General features: G+C 35.9%; 1 protein-coding gene across 1 annotated transcript in view; it reads right to left on the reverse strand.

Annotated features, from left to right (window-relative positions):
• Positions 1-1,472: 1,472 nt before the first annotated feature.
• The window catches only part of LOC150106212 (beta-scruin-like), a 157,778-nt gene continuing 138,711 nt past the window's right edge, over positions 1,473-20,539 (reverse strand). The window contains exons 5-6 of the mRNA XM_090392955.1: positions 1,620-1,803; positions 1,473-1,497 (exon numbers count right to left, since the gene is read on the reverse strand). Coding sequence (XP_090249081.1) covers positions 1,473-1,497; positions 1,620-1,803 — 209 coding nt within the window. The remainder of the gene's footprint in view (positions 1,498-1,619; positions 1,804-20,539) is intronic.

Here is a 20,539-nt window from a genome sequence, read left to right on the forward strand (position 1 = left end):
TCCACTTCACACCATACTGCTTCAAAACCACTGTCAGTATTTGCTCCTTGCATCTCCATCCTAAATGGGCACAACTCCTCTGCCATTATCAATAACACTCCTCCTCCCTTTCTGTTTTGTCTATCTTCATGAAAGACTACATATCCCTCCATCTCTATTCCGGTCAGAGAGTCATCCTCGTTCAACCATATTTCCTTTATACCAACGATTTGGGTCAAATTAACTATCAACTACAATTTCATTCCCCTTGATTTTAATACTTCTAGCATTTGTAAACATACACAATAGCTCATTTCTCTTTCTCTAACAAGTCCCACTAACCACACTTGTCAGATCTGACTGCTCTACACTCTCTCCTATCCATTCCTGTCTGTCATCACTGATATTACACCCCTCCCTAGACCTAAATGTCACCTCTATATCTTTGACTATCTTAATTCTATCTTATGCACACATCTACTCCTGAAACCATTCATCTAAACTTTTCATGCAGTGTCCCCCCTGTCATTTTCCTGTCCACTCTGAATTTCTTCTCTCTTATTCTCTTCAATCATGCCATTCAAATCTCCATTCACAAACTTGCCTACTTTATTCTCCTGCTCTGCCACAACACCTCTTGCTTCCTCAGGTCTTACATTCACTATAGTCATTCTCTCTCTCTCTTGATTCAACAGTTTCTCCAACTGACTCACACCAAATATCCATTCAGATGTAGCCTATCTCTTTTATACAGCTCTATCCACCCCTCAAACTCATCCCACACATTCAAAAAATGAACTCCTTTCTCCTCACGCACCTCTGTTAGCATACCATTCATAATCTTTGCTCACTTTCTAAATTATCATACTACCTGGCAACATGCTAACTACCTTACCTACCACACTGTTATCTTTTGCTCTCCTTTACAGCTCCATGATATCTCTCATTACATTCTTCTTGTTACCAGTCAAATCATTTGTGCCAACTACCACTACCAACTCTTTTGATAGCATACTCCTCTTATCTAATGTTTGAACTACACTGTTCATTCTATCTCCCGGAAAACAAACCTTGTGCACTTTTTTTCACTCACCACACCTCTTATCATTGGATCTCCATACACACTGCCACTCTGAAACCATTCAATATTTCTTTCAAATCTTTCATCTCATTCTTCCTCACATTCCCATACAAATCTGTAATTCTCCTCAGTTCATTCCTCATAAGTTTAATCTCTTGTCACATCCTTACCAACTCTGCTTTCATATCTTCAATTAGTTTTTCAGTTGCATTTATGCAAATTGCATTTTCACTACCTTGCACGCCCGCTATCTTACCATGCACTGCTGCTAGCTCACCACCAGCTCTCTTACCACTTACTGCCACAAACTCCAGCTGCCATCTATGACCTGCAGCACTGTCTTACCAATCAACATCGCATATACAGTATTATGGAACAATTTACATGACTAATGCCACTCTTAACAGTAAGATTAATAAAATTCTGAAATTGGTGCTCTAGGAATGAAAGCAAATTCAAACGTAGTAACAACTTTAAATTTTTGTTTGTCCAACCTAGCATATGGATATGTGCTTACAAACAGGCTAATACAAAATATACAAAAAAAAAAAAAACTTGCCTTCCATTCTCATCCTGTCCTCCAAAAGTATACAACTTTCCATGAAATGTGACCATTGCATGACAAGCACGTGCTTCAATCATATTGGAACACTGATGCCATGTATTGGAATTTAAATCCAAATAAATAACAGAAGAGGTAGCAACCATCACTCCAGATCTAATCTTCACTGGACTGTATCCACCTTAAAAAACAGAGAGAAAGAGTATACTTTAAAATATTCCTTAAATATTCAAGGAAATACTGAAGTATTTTAATATAAAGTATATTTTAACATATTCTGTTTATCTCCAAACTAAGAATTTTTGTTGGAAGATAAACAGTACATTATTAGTATTTAAGTAAAATAAGTATATATAAGTTCAAAGCTGAACTGTAAATGGATATTGACCATTTTACTGTTTTGGAGGAAAGTAGAGCAACAATGGTTACCAGTTCAGAATAGTATTTGTAGATTAGGTATGGGGCAGAAACTAAACAACAATGAGAGAAAGATTGTAATGGATCTCTTTGTGTGTGTGGAGAGAGAGAGAGAGATCATCAATTAACCAAACTGCTCTCTTGGATAGAATGAAGTAATCTTAGAAAAGAGTCTGGTACTCTAGTGCACTACTATTTCTAAAGTGTGAGCAATATTCCATGGTTGGATTTGGGATTTTTACAGAGTTTGCAGCTGTACAGATGAAAATGAAATGAGCATGTAAAAAGTGACCCTTGTTGGAGATATAAACAGCAGTAGAGTAGGAAACGAATCCCAGACACGTAGTAATGTGTTGAGAAAATTTGGAGAAGAGAGCAAAGCTAATAATAATAGTATGCAAGTATTTGCTGTACTTTTGCTCACCAAAAGGACTAGTCATTACTACCACCATATTCAAACATAAAGATGTGCACAAGTTCATGTAGAGAGAAGACACAAGAAATTAAAAAACCTCATTGACTATATCATTATTGATAGTTACATATTCATGTTGGTTCAGGATACAACAGTATACAGAGGATTTGAAATCGGAAGCAACTATTACTTAGTGATATGTAGGAGGGAAATTAATATCACATTGAAAAGAACAGTATGTAAGAAAGTTTTAAGAAGAAATTAAAGTTCAACAGTTTTTATAGGTAAACTGCAGACTCGACTATGGAAACATTATTGAAGAAAAAATAAACAGATTGAAAACTAGAACCAAACCTTAGTCTCAGTGACAAACTCCAAAGAAGACATTCGTTTATTCAATATATATGGAGGTAGGCGGTGGAGTTGTCTGCAGCGATAGAAAAATAAGAATCCCATAGTGGATACAAGAAGTTCAAGAAGCAGTTCTGGAAAAGAAGAAAGCATACCAAAAGTTCCTAGCAAATAAGTTGGTAGATGCCCGAAAAGAATACAGAGAAAAATGTAAGATAGCTCAGCTGTGCATAAAAAGTAGCTAAAAAAAGTCATTGGAAGACTTTGGTAAGAATATAGAAAATAAATATCAGCAAGGTGGCAAAACCTGGTGGAGGATACTAGAATCGTGGAAGAACACGGCAGTACATTTGAGCTGTGCTAAAGAAAAAGTGTTTTAAATCAGTTTATTGTATGGTGGCGTTTGTTTGTTTTTGGTTTATTCTTACCGAGAGGGCGAGATCAGAGTCAGACAAGTTCTGCAGTAGAACAGAAGAAAATGATAAGTTTTTTGTTACTTAGTATATTTTTGTTATTTTGTATAGTATAGTTTATACTTATATAAGTTTATAGTATCGTGTAAGTATAGCTTATAGTATAGCGTATAATATAGTAGAGTGTTTAGTATATACAGTGGTATCTCGCTAATCCGAACTAATAAAAACCGTGCTCGCTCGGATTAGCGAAATTCCCCCCCAAGAGACAATAATAACTGCGTTTAAGACAAAAATAATCAGATTCCAATAGTACATCAATTTAATTCTGTAAATAAATGAAGTAACTGATAGAAAAAAGCTACTGTACTGTAATGTAAAACTTAAAAAATAATACAGTACACAAATTTATTTTAGTAAAAAAATTAGTTTGCATGTACCTGTATTGTGGAGGATTCTGATTTAATAAAATTGCATAGTTCAGTACATAACTTAATTTGCGTAAAAAATATCACTTTCTTGTACACAACACAAAACATTTCACAAAATAACACACACACAAAAAGCTTTTTTTTTATTTCTTTGTAAAAAAGTCACTGATTTTCTTTTGCTTATTAGAAGCAAAAGAAAATCAGTGACTCTCGGAGCTGCATTAGCAATAAAATTTTGTGGAATGGCATACCATTCTGCTTAGCACATTCTATACGCATGTTAAAACTGTCAACTGCCTCTTCACGTTTTACTTTTTTTTTTCTTTCAGTTCTTTATCATCTTCTAATTCATTCTGCAGCATCATATTTATAATTTCAGCATCTGATTTGATTTCGACTTCACTTTCGGTTCTACCTGTAATCCATTCCGTAAACATCTGTTTGTGAAATTTCAACATCTGGATTTATATTTTTAACAAAATTATGCACGTTTTGAATTTTCCCTTTTTGTGTATCACCGTAGTTATCTTGGTAAATTCTAGAAGGCCACAGTTTTTTCCATGACACTCGAATTGCTTCAGGTTCAATGGCTTCCCAAGCAGCAGCAACTGAGAATGCTACATCCTTCAAATTTATATTTTTTATTGATGTGGTAACGTTATAATTTTGGGAAATTATATTTAAAAGCAGGTCTTTACAATATTTGAATTTAATGGATTGTATTATGTTCTGATCCATTGGTTGCAACAATGGAGTACAGTTTGGAGGCAAAACATAGCTGTAAAATTTCCGTCCTCAATAATCAATTCATATGCCAGAGGATGTCCAGGACAGTTATCCAATAATAAAAGTGCTTTCTATTCTAAATTCTGAGATTTTAAATAAGTTTTAACAGACGGTACGAAATCATTGTGAAACTAGTTTGAACAAAGACCACTTTCGTCCGCGTTATAAATTTGATCATCGGTTAAATTTAATTCAAGAATTTTTCTAAAAAAGCTTTTTTGGAATAGTTCTACAGCAAAAACGTCACTAGACAGTTTTCCCCCTGATATTGATAGATACCGAATACCGTGGCATTTTTTAAATTTTTCTAGCCAACCATCACTTGCTTTGAATTTCTGATCTGGGTAAATTTGTGAATGGAAATGCTTAGCTTTCTGCTTTAAAATATCTCTGAAGATGGGACTATGACGACGTCTTTCTTAAAGAAACTACGTGTAAAGAGTAGAAACTAGAATCAAATAAATAAAAATCACTTGTTTTCAGAGTTTGTCTATTAAGGACCAAGGCTTGCTTGGTCCTTCTTTTTTTTTTAAAAAAAGAGACAGGATTAAAATCCTGTCTTTTATGTCACTGACTGTAGATTTGCCGACATTGTATTCAGCAGCAAGTTAGCCGCGTCACCCTTTACTAGACGCTGAATTATTCTACACTTATCCAACAAGACCTGGAGCGAAATAAATTTTAATTCATTTCGTTTTTATTTTATTTTATTTTTATTTTAATTTTTAATTTATTCGTTATTTTAATGAAATAAATTTTAGATTTAATTTAGAGTAAAATAAAAAAATGACATTAATGAAAAACTGAAACAATCATTAATCATTCACTGAAAACTTACGAAAACACAAAAGAATAAACGACAACTCAGAGAATGTTTCATTTGAATAATCAAAGAAAAACTGAGTGTTATATACAACCAGGCTTTACGCTAAGTCGTTTTTGTTGTTGAAGGGAAGATACATAAACATTGTGCAACAGTGGTGACTAATCAGTTCATTAACAACAGCGGTGATTCATGCCGACAATACAGTACATACTGTACAGTATAAAAAAGAAAACGTGAACACACACAATAAATCAAAATAGGCTCACAATATAATCGTACAATCGACAGTATGAAAGAAATACTGTATTGTAATAATAATAAAATAAATAATACTATTTAAAATAATAATTATTTAATAAAAAAATAATAGTACGCAAAATAATAATACGTAATAAACAAAACTTTTTTTTCTTTCAAACCGCAGTTCGGATTACTGGAGGGTTCGGACTAGCGAGATATCGCTGTAGTTATAGTAGTTCCTAGTACTTGGCACTATTTCAATCATGGTGAAAGCCTCAGCTCAAATTACAAATGATGTGTGTCACCAAGTCCTCCCCCATTTAAAGGATCACATTTTGTGAAGGACTACATTTTGTGAAGCATACTACAAGATTTTGTGGTATGTACGCATTCCAGCATTGGGTATGTGGCAGGTGAGAGAAGGGGGATTACATATATGCAGGAAATGGAAAGAACTTTGTGAGTTATTGCATCAGAGGTGGAAGAATATCGAACTAGAGAAAGGAGTAGTGTGATGGGGGTAAGAATAATAGGCAAAATATAAATGAAAAAATAAGCATGGGGAGTGTGAAAGTTTGAATAATTGTGAAGTTTTTGAGATGGCCTTAATTGGGAGGATGAATAGTGAGCAAGAGTGGGTAGCTTGCAGAGAAAGAGACAAATGAACTGAAAGAGGAGGTGGAATGTCTCGGGAATGAGTTGAGAAGTGTGAAAGATGAGATTAAACAAATGGAAGAGATGAATGCAAGGAGAATCAGAATAGAAGTGAGAGAGTTATGGGAATGACAGAAAAGGAGAGAATAGAAACAATAGACAAGAGGAAATGAGAGAGTTATGAGAATGATAGAAGAGGAGAGAATAGAAACACTAGGAGAGAGGGATGAGAAGAATGTAAGGGAGTACTAGAACCAGGGATGCAGAGATGCCAAGATGGCAGGTAATTAGGGGAATATGGAGAGAAAGTATTAGAGGAGAGAGATAGAGAGAGAGTGAGGGATGCAGGTGAGCAATCAAGGAACAGAGTGATAAGAGGTGTGACGCATGGAGACTCTACAATTAGTGATGTGCAAGATAAGATACTAGAGGACTGTTTGCCTGGAGGAATGACAGAAAGTGTGGCTATGGCAATTAAGCAGGGTGAAAGGGTGGATGAGATGATTGTGATGGCGGGCACGATTGACTTGAGAGGTAATGTAAATCGGGTGGCAAGTGATCTGAGATTCATGCTTGAGGTAGTATGTGTTGCCCAGGTATGATAATGAAGAGCTAAATAGAAGGGCATTAATAATGAATAGCATGATATCCAGAATGTGTCAGAAGAGAGGATTGGAATACGTGGATGATTGTAGGGCATTTGAGAACAGAAAGGAACTGTTTGCAAGAGACTATTTGCATTTGAATGAGGAAGTATATAGGCATTTGGAGAGATTGCTGTTCTCTGAACGAGTCAGTGTGTCAATACAGAGAAACTAGAATTACCAGGGTGGATGGTAATGATAGTGTGACCTCTTGAGGGAATAGGTGCTTGGGAGAGGGGGAATACATCAGGTAATGCCCAGACCAGTGGAGTCAGGAGGGTATAAGGACAGGTATAGAAACAGTGACATTTTTAAGCTTTATATTAATGCCAGGAGTAACTATAATAAAGGAAATGAATTGGTGGTGCTGAGAGCATCGGCCCATCTGAAGATTATTGAGATCTTTGAGAAGTGGCTGATGGAAGATGATATAATAACAGGAATAGAAGAAGCAGGGTGCAGCATTTTTTGAAACGACCATAAGTGAAAATGCAGTGGTGGAGTACTGTTTATGATAAGTGATGACTTATGTCCTCTAAGAGTGGAAGTTTTGGAGAGCAGTGACACTAATGGTTTTGAAAGCATATGGTGTGAGGTAGAGTGGGGTGTTGCTATAAGCCAAGGAGCACAGATGAGGAGGAGCAGGAGATGTTTAGGCAGTTGAGCTTGGCAAGTGCAAAAAGAATAATTGTTATACGAGATTTTAACTACAGCAGTATAAATTGGGAAGAGGAAAATGCATATAGTAATAAGTGAATGGAATTTCTAGAATTCTTGAGGGACAAATGTCTTAGGCAATGTAACAGAAAGAACACATGGTTCAAGAGTTTTGGATTTGGTCATAGCATCAGAAGACCTGATTATAACTGAGATGGCATTTCTTCCCCCAGTTGGAGAGAGTGACCACATGGTTTTGACTTGGAAGATGAATAGACATGCAGGAGTATCAAAGAAAAGGGAATGTATGTGGAATTATAAGGTGGGTGATTATAATAGTCTTAGATATCAATTTGGGGCAGTTCCATGGAGGACAGAATTGGAAGGCCAGGATATCATTAGTGCTTGGGAAATGGTGAAGGAATATTTGTTAGCAGCAATAGTAAGCTGTGTTCCGTGAGTGAAGAAGAGGACACAGTTTGGTTTAAAGTGGATGACAAACAATATCAAACAGCAATTGCAGGTGAAAAAGAGGTTATAGAAGAGATATAAGTCAAGGGATGGATAGCAGATGCATGAAGAATATAAGACTCAGGCTAGGAGGAGTGACTAGTAAGATAAGGAAGGCAAAACTGGAATAAGAGAAGAGATTGGCCCTAAGATCCAAAGAAAATCCTAGGGAATTTTTAGCTATGTGGCCAGTAGGAGGAGAAATGATTGTGGAAGAATGACGTTGTGGGATAAAAATGGGAATAGAGTGACTGATGCAGAGGACATAGTGGAGTTGTTCAATGAACACTTTATTGGAGTATTTCATCCTTGCAGGTTCAAGGTTTAGAGGTGAAAGAGGAGAGTGTGTGTTTCAAATACTGAGTACTCTGGATGTTAATACAGCTGTGGGACTGGATGGAATTTTGCCATGGGTTTTGATAGAATGTGCTAAAGAACTGACAGTTCCGTTGACCTGGCTTTTCAATAAAAGTCTTGCAACAGGAAAGGTACTCAAGGAATGGAAGGAAGGTAAGACAGCGCCATTGCATAAGGCAGTAGCAGACTGGAAGTGTCAAATAATACACCAGTTTGTGTTTTATTAGTAGATAAGATCTTGGAGAAATTAGTGAAGGACCATATACAGCATTATGCAGATGAGAGTAATGTTATCTATGAGAATCAACATGAATTTGTTAAAGGGTTCTCTTGCTTTAGTAATATGACTGCCTTCTATAATAACGTGACAAGAGCGGTTGATCAGGAAAAGGCATATTGGCATATTCTGCCATTTTTTTGGATTTTGAAAAGGCATTTGACAGTGTGCCACATGATAAGCTGGTAGGTATCAGAGAGTTGTGTATCGTGGTGCAATATGAAGGCAGCAGAAGGTTACAAGTGGGATCCCACAAGGCTCAGTACTGGGACCTGTATTGTTTAACCTTTATATAAATGACATTGTCAGTGGATGGCAGAGGGATATTCAATTGTTTGCAGATGATGTAAAGCTAGAAAGGGTTATTAATAATAGTGCAGATGTGGCAGCCATGCAGGAGGATCTGAATAAACTGGACAGATGGGAAAATGAATGGGATGTCAGTTTAATGCAGCAACAGACAACAGAATAAATTAAGTATGTAGGTAGGGAAGACAAGAGATCTGGGGAGGATGACCGATAGAAACCTGAAATTCAGGGAACATATTGCGAAGGTGGTGAATGCAACCCAGAGGATTGCTGCAATACTGAGAAGGATGCTGACCTGCAGAGACAAAAGAGTTGTCATTCCATTGTCCTGATCAGACCACACTTGGCCTATTGTTCTCAAATCTGGTCCCCAGATTAGTGAAGGACCATATACAGCATTATGCAGCATTATGCACCATATACAGCATTATCCTTCTCAAATCTGGTCCCCAGATTTGAGAAGGGAAAAATTAACTGTGAAAACGGTACAGCGGCAGATAACAAAGATGGTTTCAGGACTATACAATTTGGTTATGAGGATTGACTGAGGTAATGTGAACTGCAGTGTTTGGTAGGAGGAGGAGATGTGATATGATTGATACTTTTAAACTGTTAAGAGGTAGTTACAGGGGTGACACTGGGGAGTTCTTTCGCTTGGTGGAACAGGGGATAGGAGGAGGATAAGGTGCCATCTCTGGAAGTTATGAAAGGAAGCTGTGAGCAAGATTGTGAGGAGTGGTTTCTTTGCATGGAGGGTGGTTGAACCATGGAATATATTGCCTGACAGTGGTGAGAGCACAAACGGTCAATAAGTTCAAGGAGTGGTATGATAGATTTTGTGTTTTCTAGGAAGGATCTCCCACAATGAGTCTTGATTCCATGGAGGCCTGAATCATAATCATAACAATAATGATAATGTTCTAAAGGCTATTGAAAAAGCTCAGAAGTGGAGGAAATAGTATTATAAAAGGAATCAGAGAATGATAATCATTTATTATTTCTTGATGCCTCCATGGAGGTCCAAGACTCATCGAGGGTGGGCACCTACTCTACAAATCTCCATCTCCAGCACTTAATTCACCAATAAAGGTAACATGGAAAGTGACAATAAGGATATGCTAGATGTGTGGAGTAATTACTTTGAAAAACTGTTAAACGAAACAAACAAACAGTGACAGAACCATTTTAGAACATTTTCAAGAGGAATGCAAAGAGGAGTACATATCAATACTTTAGGTAGGAAAAGCGATCAAAAACTTGAAATGTGGAAAGGCAGCTGGAATAGATAATATTTGACCAAAAATGCTTAAGTATGTACGTATAAAAGTTTTGCAGTGGCTATACTGCATAATTTGCAGCTCCTGGTCAGAAGGTTGAATTCTAAACGACTAAGCTACTTTTATATAAAGGCTAATGACTTCATATTAATTGCTTCAGTATCTCATAATGCAAAGCACACATCCTTATTGGATGTGTTAAACTTAGTTCTTTGCTTTATACAGATGATATACTCCTAAACATATCTAGTGAAAGTCTCCAGGATTCTCTAACTAAATGGAATAACAGCTGAAACAAATTTGGCACGAAAATCAGCAATAAAAAGACCAAACTATTTAAATGGGCAGGAACACAGAAAACTTCAGCTGCATTCTTAATGGAGATCCTATAGCAGTGGTGTTCAACCTTTTTTACTACACAAGCTACTTTTCTATAAAAAGTTATTCGGCGATCTACTCTCTTATAAGTTATTTGGCAATCTACTCTCTTATATAGATCACATTCCCCCAACCTGATATCTGATTACACACAAATAAACAACTAAAAATAAAAAACTAAAAAAAAATACACAACTAAAAATTTTATTTGTGTATTTAAAAATTTGTCACTTTTAATCATTTTAATACAACAAAAAAAAAAACAAATATATTGGAATAAAATATTTATTTCTCTATTTTGTAAAACCAAAGTTAGAAAAAACAGCAGATTGATTACAAACTCACAAGTTACCGGAAAAGCTGGTTGATTAAAAAAAAAAAAAGTTAATGTGAAATTTGGCATTGTTTGAACCTCGCAATATTTTCATAGTCAAGTTGATATGAAGACGTGGCCAATCGCAGACAATCATCCAAATGATCATTTGTAATTTGGTTTCTTAATTGATTTTTTTTTGACAGTCATATTTGAAAAAGCGGATTCTGACAAGTATGTCGAGCTGAAACACGACAGAATTTTTTGCACAATATCAGTTAATATTAGGAATTTTTCATGTGCATACTTCCAAATGATTCATTGTTTATTGATTTTAAATGTAAACTATTCTGAATGTTTATTATCTCAAGTTCTACTTCAGCTTGGTCAATCAAACAGCCCACTAATTTTATTTGAAATTTCTGTGATGTTCAAGTTTTCTTGAAACAAATTATTGATAAAAGATACAATCATTTCAGTTTTATTAAAATCTTTAAATCTTGAATTTATTTCTTCCTCAACTAATTCTATTTCACGAATAAATTCTTTTATATCACAGCGAAGCATTTCTTGATTTTGTTCAAAAAATTTTAATAAATATGGGAGATGTCTAAATTCACGGTCATTTATATTTTTCTTTAATGAAAGTAAGTATTGCTGGAAAGTTTTTATTGAACTTAACATGTCAATTAAATTGTTATCTCTACCTTGTAACTCTAAATTTAAATTGCTTAATTTTGTACAGAAATCTACTAAAAATGATGTGTAACAACCATCTTTTATCACTCAATTGTGGATAAATATCTCCTTTTTCATCAAGAAAAAATTTTATATCGTTTATTAATACAAGAAATCTTTCTAAAAATTGACTTCTGCTGAGCCAGCAAACATTATTGTACAACAGAAGTTCCCTATCATCATCTGCTTGTAATTTAAATAACCGCCATTGCAGGGATTTTCCTCGAACAGAATTTGCGATTTTAAATGTAATATCCAAAACATCTTTTGTGTTTAATCTTTTACTACACAGAACTTGTTGGTGAATAATACAGTGATACGTTAAAAAATCTGGATATCTGTCATCGTTTTTACATAATGAAATGAAGCCTGATTTATTACCTATCATTGCAGGAGCACCATCAGTAGTAATAGACACAAGTTTAAAAAGCAGAAGTTTGTGTCGTTTCACAAATTCATCAAATGCCGAAAAAATGTCTTCTCCAATAGTCCTTCCCAATAATGGAATAATTTTAAAAAGTTCTTTACTTGAATAATCTTGAAATACCATGCGAATAAATACTATTAATTGAGCAATATCAGTGAAGTCGTTTGATTCATCAAATTGTAATGAAAATGCAACACACTGGTGAATGTCTGACATTAACCTGGCCTATAAACTTTTCTCCCACAATTGGAACTCTTCCTTTTGGCAATTTGAAACCTTGTCTGCGGCCTAGAAGTAGTCTCTCTAGCGACGTCTCAAACCGAGAAGCTCTTTTCTGGAAGCAGGAAACTCCTCTCTCAAACAATGTGGATCTGGGCAGTCTCTCTGACGGCGACTCTGGACCGGGTGGCCTCCTCTCTGAAAGCAATTCTGGAACCAGGACCCTTTCTGCTTGCTTCAGTCCCTTTTTATTAGGTCTCCTCTGACAGCTCACATGAAGTTTGGCAACCCCAAAAGAATTGGTATGAGTCTTTCATCTTAAGTTTCAAGTTCGGCACACCTTTTGTTCTCCTCCGCTTTCTTTTGATTGTAAGTTGCCAGCCATCGGAGAGTTGTATGAACTCTTTCTGACTGACTTCGGAGATGTTTACACTTAGAGCCTGCAAGCCTTTCTCATACATACAAGTTTCAATAACAATCTTTCTAATGCCGCCATGTACGGCTTCGGTGACAAAAACATTGCCTTTGTTTTTAACAGTCTAACATATTCTCATTAAAGCAGTATATACAGTTAGCTTCAAAAGAGTTATTTATAAAAACATCTAATACAAACTATACTGAGACAAACAAAATTCATTTTTTTACAATATTCACATGGGACTTAACCTAAGTAAAAAATCGATGTAATGTGCTTTGGAATATTTAATATTTAAGCTACAATCGAGTTTTTACACTTTGCTTATAATCGTATTCACTCGGCTCGCTGTTTGACTTCCACTGATCCAAATTAATTCATTTACTCGGACTTATAAGAAAATTACTGATTTGATAATTTTAACGTAGTGAATTAAAAATAATACAAAATAATGATAAATAAAATATTATGTTTTCAGTTTTAATTATATTTGTAAGTAAGGAGGAATACACAAGAGATCGACCAAAAATCGCTTCACGATCGACGGGTTGAACACCCCTGTCCTATAGCAACAGCTGTAACAAATTTGGTTTGAAAATCAGCAATAAAAACAAACTATTCAAATAAGCAGGGACATAGAAAACTTCAGCTGCATTCTTAATGGAGACCCTATAAAACAAGTAAAATATTTCAGCTATTTAAGCACAGTTTTTAGTCAAGATGGCAAGTTAAATCTGGAAACGGACAACAGAATAAGCAAAGCTGGTATGTTGGGTAGCCAACTGAATAAATTTATATGGAATAAGAGAATTATTAGCCAAAACACCAAACTAGCAGTATACAAGACAGTGTTTAAACTAGTTTTAAGTTATGAACCTGAGAGCTGGATTAGAAATAAAGCACTTGATCAAAGACTAGATACCACAGATATGAGGGCTCTGAGAAAAATTAAGGGAGTGAACTGATGGTAGCAATGGCAGAATCATATTTAAAATAAAGACATTAGAAAGGAACTTGATATTGTTAGGATTCAAGTATGTTTCAGCAGAACTAAGATAAGGTAGTATGTTCACTTAAATAGAATGGGTAAGTAAAGGTTAGCAAAACAGGTGTTTGATGCCAAGATGGCAGGAAAGAGACTGAGAGGAAGATCAAGGTCTAGTCAAACTGATTCAATCGGAAGTGCCTTAGAAGCACGAAGTGTTAGATATGACAATATTGGAGTGCTGACAAGTAATTGACTAATTTGAAGGAAATCATTGATAAGTGATTAATAATAATGTAAACTTAATCATGTAGTGCTGTCATAGTAACCTGAACACCCTTTGAGGGTACATATCAGGAAACATGTTAATGATGATATAAATATGAGGATGGTTCATGGATGGTATAAAGGGTAGTATATGAAAGAGAAGAATCCCAAAGGCAGGTAGCTACCAGTGTATTGCAAGGCTTTAGAGGACTGCTGGTATTTACTTTGTGCATTAATTTTACAGGAAATAATTTCAGGAAATATTCAGTTGTTTGTGGATGATGCAGAATTGGGTAGTTAATCAAGTTAATCTCTGTAATAGATTGTCTTGATTAACTAATTAAGCAAGACAATGCAGTGATCAGTATGATTTAAATAGACTCAGAGTATACGAAAGGAATAATGGATGCCAGTTTAATGTGAAAACTAAACGATGATGGACTTCGTGATGAAAAGATTACAAACTGGGTGGTCTGCAGGATACCCTCTACATTTGATACGACCAGAAAACTGATAAGCTAGGGCTTTGGAGTGATGAGTGGATAGGGATTAATGTTCAGAAGACATTGTAAAAGTAGCTAAAGTAGCTCACTTGTCTATTGAAAACATACTGTCAATGTTCATCCAAACTGGCATCAATAATCTCCTATGAAATCCATTGAAACATATGCAGCAACTATTAAACACTCCATTACAGTTCAACTCCAAGCCCATAGAACAAACCTCTTCTCCTCATTTATCCCTTCTACTGCTGCCTTCTGGAAAACAGCCTACCATCCTATATGTTTTCCAGGGAATTGTTATTATGTGACACCTCCAAGGAGTCCAAAGACTCATCGAGGGAGGCCACCCACTCCACAGTTCTTTGCCTCCACCACTCAACCCATCCACTACAGCAAACTGCAAATACCATCATCATCTACACCTGTGCCATCTACTGCCCACCACCAGCATTTTTCACAGATAATCACAAACATCCATGGCTGGAATTGAACCTGCAGCTTTTTTGGTTGGAGAGCGGATATGCTAACCATTTGGCCAACCAGGCTGGAATATGATCCACAGCTCTTCAAACTAAATGTGAAGAGGTTCCTTCTTTTCCATTAATGGTACTAACATATGATAGGTTGCCCAGCCTCTCATATATGAGATTATCATTAAAAACAGAGATACAGATCGTAAGGCTTTGACTTGTCCACATGTGAATTAGATTATATGCACAGATGTAGTTATCCGAGTTTCATGGAGATGAGCAACTCATGAAAGGATCCAAGGACGAGTGACCAAGATTTTGGATGGTGTAAGGAATGCTCTTTACAAAGATAGAGTGAAGGGTGGTAATAGAGAAAAGAGGGGATGTGATAGAAACATGTTACTAAAAGGGTTTTATAGAATAGATGCAGAACAAATTTTTCAGTTCAAGACTAAATGGGGGGGGGGGGGATGGGAGAACAAGAATTCATCCATGGAAATTAAGCAAGTGTATGGCAAGAGCCTCAGGACTAGATTTTTTTGATTGAAGAATAGTTCATTTATTTATTAAATGTATGGGGGAAAATACAAGAAATTAAGGAACTAAACCACATACAGACTGAGAGTTCTGTTAACCAATCAGTGGCACTATCTGGGAGTCAATTGCAAATTCCTGAGGCCTCCAGGGAAAGAGCGTATGTGGGGCAATCACCAGCGATATGATGCATAGTCTGCACAGCACCACACATGCAAAAGTGGTGACTGGGAAATGCCCCACAGATGTAATAAGTAGGCACAACAATTGGAGAGTGGTGAATGAGTGGAATGGACAAAACACTCAGCGAGTTCAAGGAGAGGTAAGATAAGTATTATTGGGAGTAAAGTTGGTTAGAGACCTCCCATGATGAGTCTTCAGGCTATGTAGAGATACCTGAGTAATGCTAATAATAATAATGATTATTATTATTGGGTTTAATCTTCATTTAATGCAGGGATGGCCAATGCGGCACTTTTAGCACATGGGTAACCATGTGCTAAAAGTGGTGCATTGGATCCCAATGACAATAATAAAAAGTGAGTCAATTTATGCATAAAGTATTAACCAAAAGTATTAGTCATTATTTTTAGCAATTTTATTGTTTCGTGCACATCTTTTGCACATTCACTTGCTTTATTCTGAGGCACCAAGTGTTAGCAACAATAGTGCATCACAGATTTATGTCAGTCAATTTACAACTGATACTTATGCGCTACAGAGTTGTACATTGTTTGTTCTTTGTGAGCATTTGCAGTTTTGCACTTTTTTTGAAAATTAACCCTTGTTTTTACATTCAGTTACCCATCACACTGCAAAAGAAAAACAGGTAACAGGAACTGTGAATTCAATGAACAGTGGTAAAATGAGTTCTTATAACGAATCCGTCAGGAAAACTGTTGTGAATTGTTTGAGAAAACACTTTCTGGCCAATGTTGTTTAATTTGTATATAAATGATATAGGAAACGGCTTAAAGGGAGATATTCAGTTGTTTGCTGATGATGCAAAGTTGTGTAGTGCAATAAAAAATCAAGCTGATGTTGAAAGTTTGCAGGAGGATTTAAATAAGCTGGTAAAATGGGCAAAAGAAAATGGATATCAGTTCAATGTGGAAAAGTGTAAAGTCATGCATTTTGGGATTAAAAGATTACCAGCTGTGTACTACATCGATGGAAAGGTACTCCAAGAGATTGATGAGGCTAGGGACTTAGGGGTATTGGTAGATAGGGAGATGAAGTTCAGAGGACACATTGCTAAGGTGTCCAAGATTGCACATAGGATTACTTGGTTGTTGAGGAACACACTGACATCCAGAGATAAAGAGGTTATTATTCCCCTTTATAAAGCATTGATACTTCCACATTTGGATTACTGTGCTCAGGTCTGGTCACCTGGATTCCTTGGAGATGAGGAGGCTGTGGAGAGGGTTCAGAGAAGAGTGACCAAGTTGGTGAGTGATATAAAAAATGCTCCCTACATTGATAGATTGAGAGCTTGCGGATTGCAGAGATTGGTTGATAGGCGAAGAAGAGGGGATATGATAGAAACATTCAAATTACTAAAAGGTTTTTATAGGATTGATGCAGAGGAAATGTTTCAGCTGTGTGATAGTGATGGAAGAACAAGAGGTCATCTCTAGAAATTAAAGAAGAGTGTGGTTAACAAAGGTGTCAGAACAAGGTTTTTTGCCTGGAGGGTGGTGAATGAGTGGAATTCATTGCCTGACTTAGTTGTGAGCTCTTCGTCTGTAAATGAATTCAAGAAGAGATATGACAGATATTGTTTTGCTAGTTTGGGTCTCCCGCGATGAGTCTACTGACTCCATGGAGATACCCGTAATAATAATAATAATAAAAGACATGATCTTAATGGACATTATAAAAGACAACATCAGACCAAAACAGAAGGGAAAACTGAAGCTAGAGCTTGGGTCTGAGTTATGGAGAGAACATGTGATTAAGAAAAAGGAAGAAATCAAAAGAAGACAAAATATGTTTATTTTATGTTTATTTTCTAGGCATGATTTCACAAGAAAGTGAAATCATGCCTAGAAAATCTACAAGTAGATTCTAGTAAACTCATCAGGCTTTGTACTTATGGAGCACAGTCAATGACAGGTCAAGCCACTGGGACTACAACTTGAAAACTTTTTCTGTCGTTCTTTACTAAAATATCACTGCATTATGCACCAAGAGTCAATGTGTCAAAAAACGTTAAATTTGCAGCAGGTTATTCTACTGGTTGTGAATGGCATGAATAAAATTAGAACAAGAGGATTAAACAGAAGAGAATTCAGAAAATATGGTGAAATGTTGGATTTGGAATATGCTGATCTCGTTCTTCATTGTGTGATATGCTGGCTTTCTAGAGAACAGGTTCTGAGTAGATTTTGGATATTGAAAAATACTGTTCATAATTTTCAAGAAAAGAAAAATGAGCTGCCTGAGGAAAGATCTCTTTCATATGATAACAAATGGCTGTTTGATTTAGCATTTTTAGTTAATGTTACCAGCCATCTAAATGATGTAAATTTGAAACTGCAGAGCAAGAACAAATTATTTCCTAGCTTAGTAAATGATATCAATGCATTCAAGATTTCTGCAGTTAAAAGAGCAGAGTGAATGCGCTAAGATAATGGCAATTTTACAAAATATATAAAAAAATCAGGTTATTGCAAGTCAGTTGAAAGTTGTTTTTGTGATTTTGCTAAAGAAAAGGACTGCTTACTTCCATTTATAAATCCATTTTCATTTAGTGAACAGAAAATTATGAAGATGCCTGGTAACATACAAATGGAACTTACTGACTTGAAAACACATTCATTACTGAACATGGAATTTGATGAGCTTCCCCTAGTTCCAAATGCTTCTGATATGATTAATTTCTGACAATCATTGCCAGAATTAAGAAAATTTGTCCAGAGTTATAGCTCTCATTTCGTAACGACACAAATGTGAACGAGCATTTTCAGCAATAAAATTGATTTAAAAAAAAAAGAATGAGGCTGCAATTAACTGATTCAAATTTGAAGAATTCTCTGCTACTCTCAGTAACTAATTTAACTCCAAACTTTAAAAGTTTAGCAAAATCAAAACAGACTCAAAAGTCTCATTAAGGTAAGTAATGTTTATCTTGTTTTTATATTAAATCAATATATCATGTCAAAATGATGTTCCCAAGTCAGTGCAACTGTCTCCGGCTGTGGCTGTGAGAAGGGAACTGACGAAGTTTGAAAGAGGAATTGTGATAGGATGCCATGTTACAGGTCTATCTGTTTGGTAAGTTGCTGACACAATGGCAATTCCAGGTCAACAACAAGTAATAGCATACTGGGATGGAAGTGCAGGGAGTCAACTGCAAGTGCTGCCCACAGTGGACGACTCACAACACTCACCGAACGTGACCATATGGTGCTACAAAAAATAATATGTAAAAACTGCCATTTGTCAGCCAAAACATTGAAGTGGATTTCCAGGCATCAACAGGAACATGAATCAGCACATTTAGAAAAAACATTTGGAACCAAGGCGCACAACATGGGTTTCCATGGTAGGCAACATGAAAGCTTCACATTATCCAAACCAACATGCAGTGTCGACTTTAGTGGTGCAAAGAGCATATACAGTAGGACATGAAAGTTCAGAGAGCTGTGTAATGGAGCAATGAATCATCCTACATCCTTTACTGAGCAGACGGATAGGTGTATGTGTGGCAGATGCCTGGTGAACATCTGTTACCAGACTGCATAACCCCAATGCCTTGGATCTCTGTTTATTGTGCCACGAACAGGAATTTGAACATTCTGTACAATGCAATGCTTCCTACGTTGTGGCATTTTTATGGAACTGACTTTTTCATTATGAAAGTTATATTTAGTCTTTTATTAAGATTAACACATACTATTTGGATTACAACACCATAGGTTTTAATACACATATATACAAAAAATGTCTACTAGTTTCGCTAGCTGACTGACCAGCTTTGTCAAGACGAGAAGGTAAAAACTACTAGTAAATGCAAAAAAACAAAGGAATGCAGTAAAGGTTAACAACAGACAAAATTGGAAGGCTCGCGTGACATGATACGCATGAAGTGTGAAGAATCAGTCATTGTTACAAAGTCACGTTACATAATTTTTGGCATAATGTAGCTCCGCTAAACTTAATGAGTTGATCAGATATTTCCACATATCCTTTAATATAACCCCTTGGTTTCGATTAAGGTTATATCCTTTCATAGAACTACTGCACCTTCTTTAAATGTTCGACAACTGTAATCCTCTTCTATATAAGGCATGGAGCTGTTATCCCAATCTATTGCGTGGCTTGAAGTTGAGAAATGATGTGCCAAACCTGAGGTGTCTGTTCTGTCGTGATTGACATCACCTACATGTTCCTTCTTTCTAATTTCTAGGCTTTTCGAAGTTTGGCCTGTGTAGGATAGTCCACATGTGCATGGTATACTATAAACACCTGCATATTTGAAGAAAGCTACGTTATCTTTAGGGAATCGTAAAAACTGTCTAGTGGTACTTGTCAGTTTAAAAACATCTCTGATGTTATAAGGCTTCATAATTCTAGCTATTTTTGTGGAGACCGATCCAACATAGGGTAAGACGATGGATAAAATGTACTGAGTTGCTATACGTTGTCGTTGTTGTTGTTGGAGGTTGTTACTGTAGAGAATTTTATTGATGATGTTTTGAGGATAACCATTCTGTGATAGAGATTTAGATACAAGGGAAAGTTCTGTAATTACCGAAAGTCACAGAAATATAGTCACAGTGATCTGTAATCACTGACTATATTTCGGGCTCTGTTTCTTAGCATATGTATACTGCTGCATTTCTATGTATGGTGATGATTAGAAGAATAATGGAGACCCCATCCAGTATCTGTAAGTTTTCTATATATCGTAAGTTTGATGTGTTCATTCTCTTTTCTTTGAACTAGTACATCTAAAAAAAGTAGTTGACGATTGTTTTTCAATTCTAAAGTAAATTTGATTTTATGATGGAAAGAGTTCATTTTTTGGAGGAACTCAAGTAAGCTGTAGCTTCTTTGTCTTTCCAGGTAATGAACATATCGTCGAAATATCTCCACC

The sequence above is a fragment of the Typopeltis vanoorti genome, chromosome 5 (genome assembly GCF_054136105.1).
Source record: "Typopeltis vanoorti isolate ZY-2024b chromosome 5, IOZ_Tvanoo_1.0, whole genome shotgun sequence".
In the NCBI taxonomy this organism is placed as follows: Eukaryota; Metazoa; Arthropoda; class Arachnida; order Uropygi; family Thelyphonidae; genus Typopeltis; species Typopeltis vanoorti.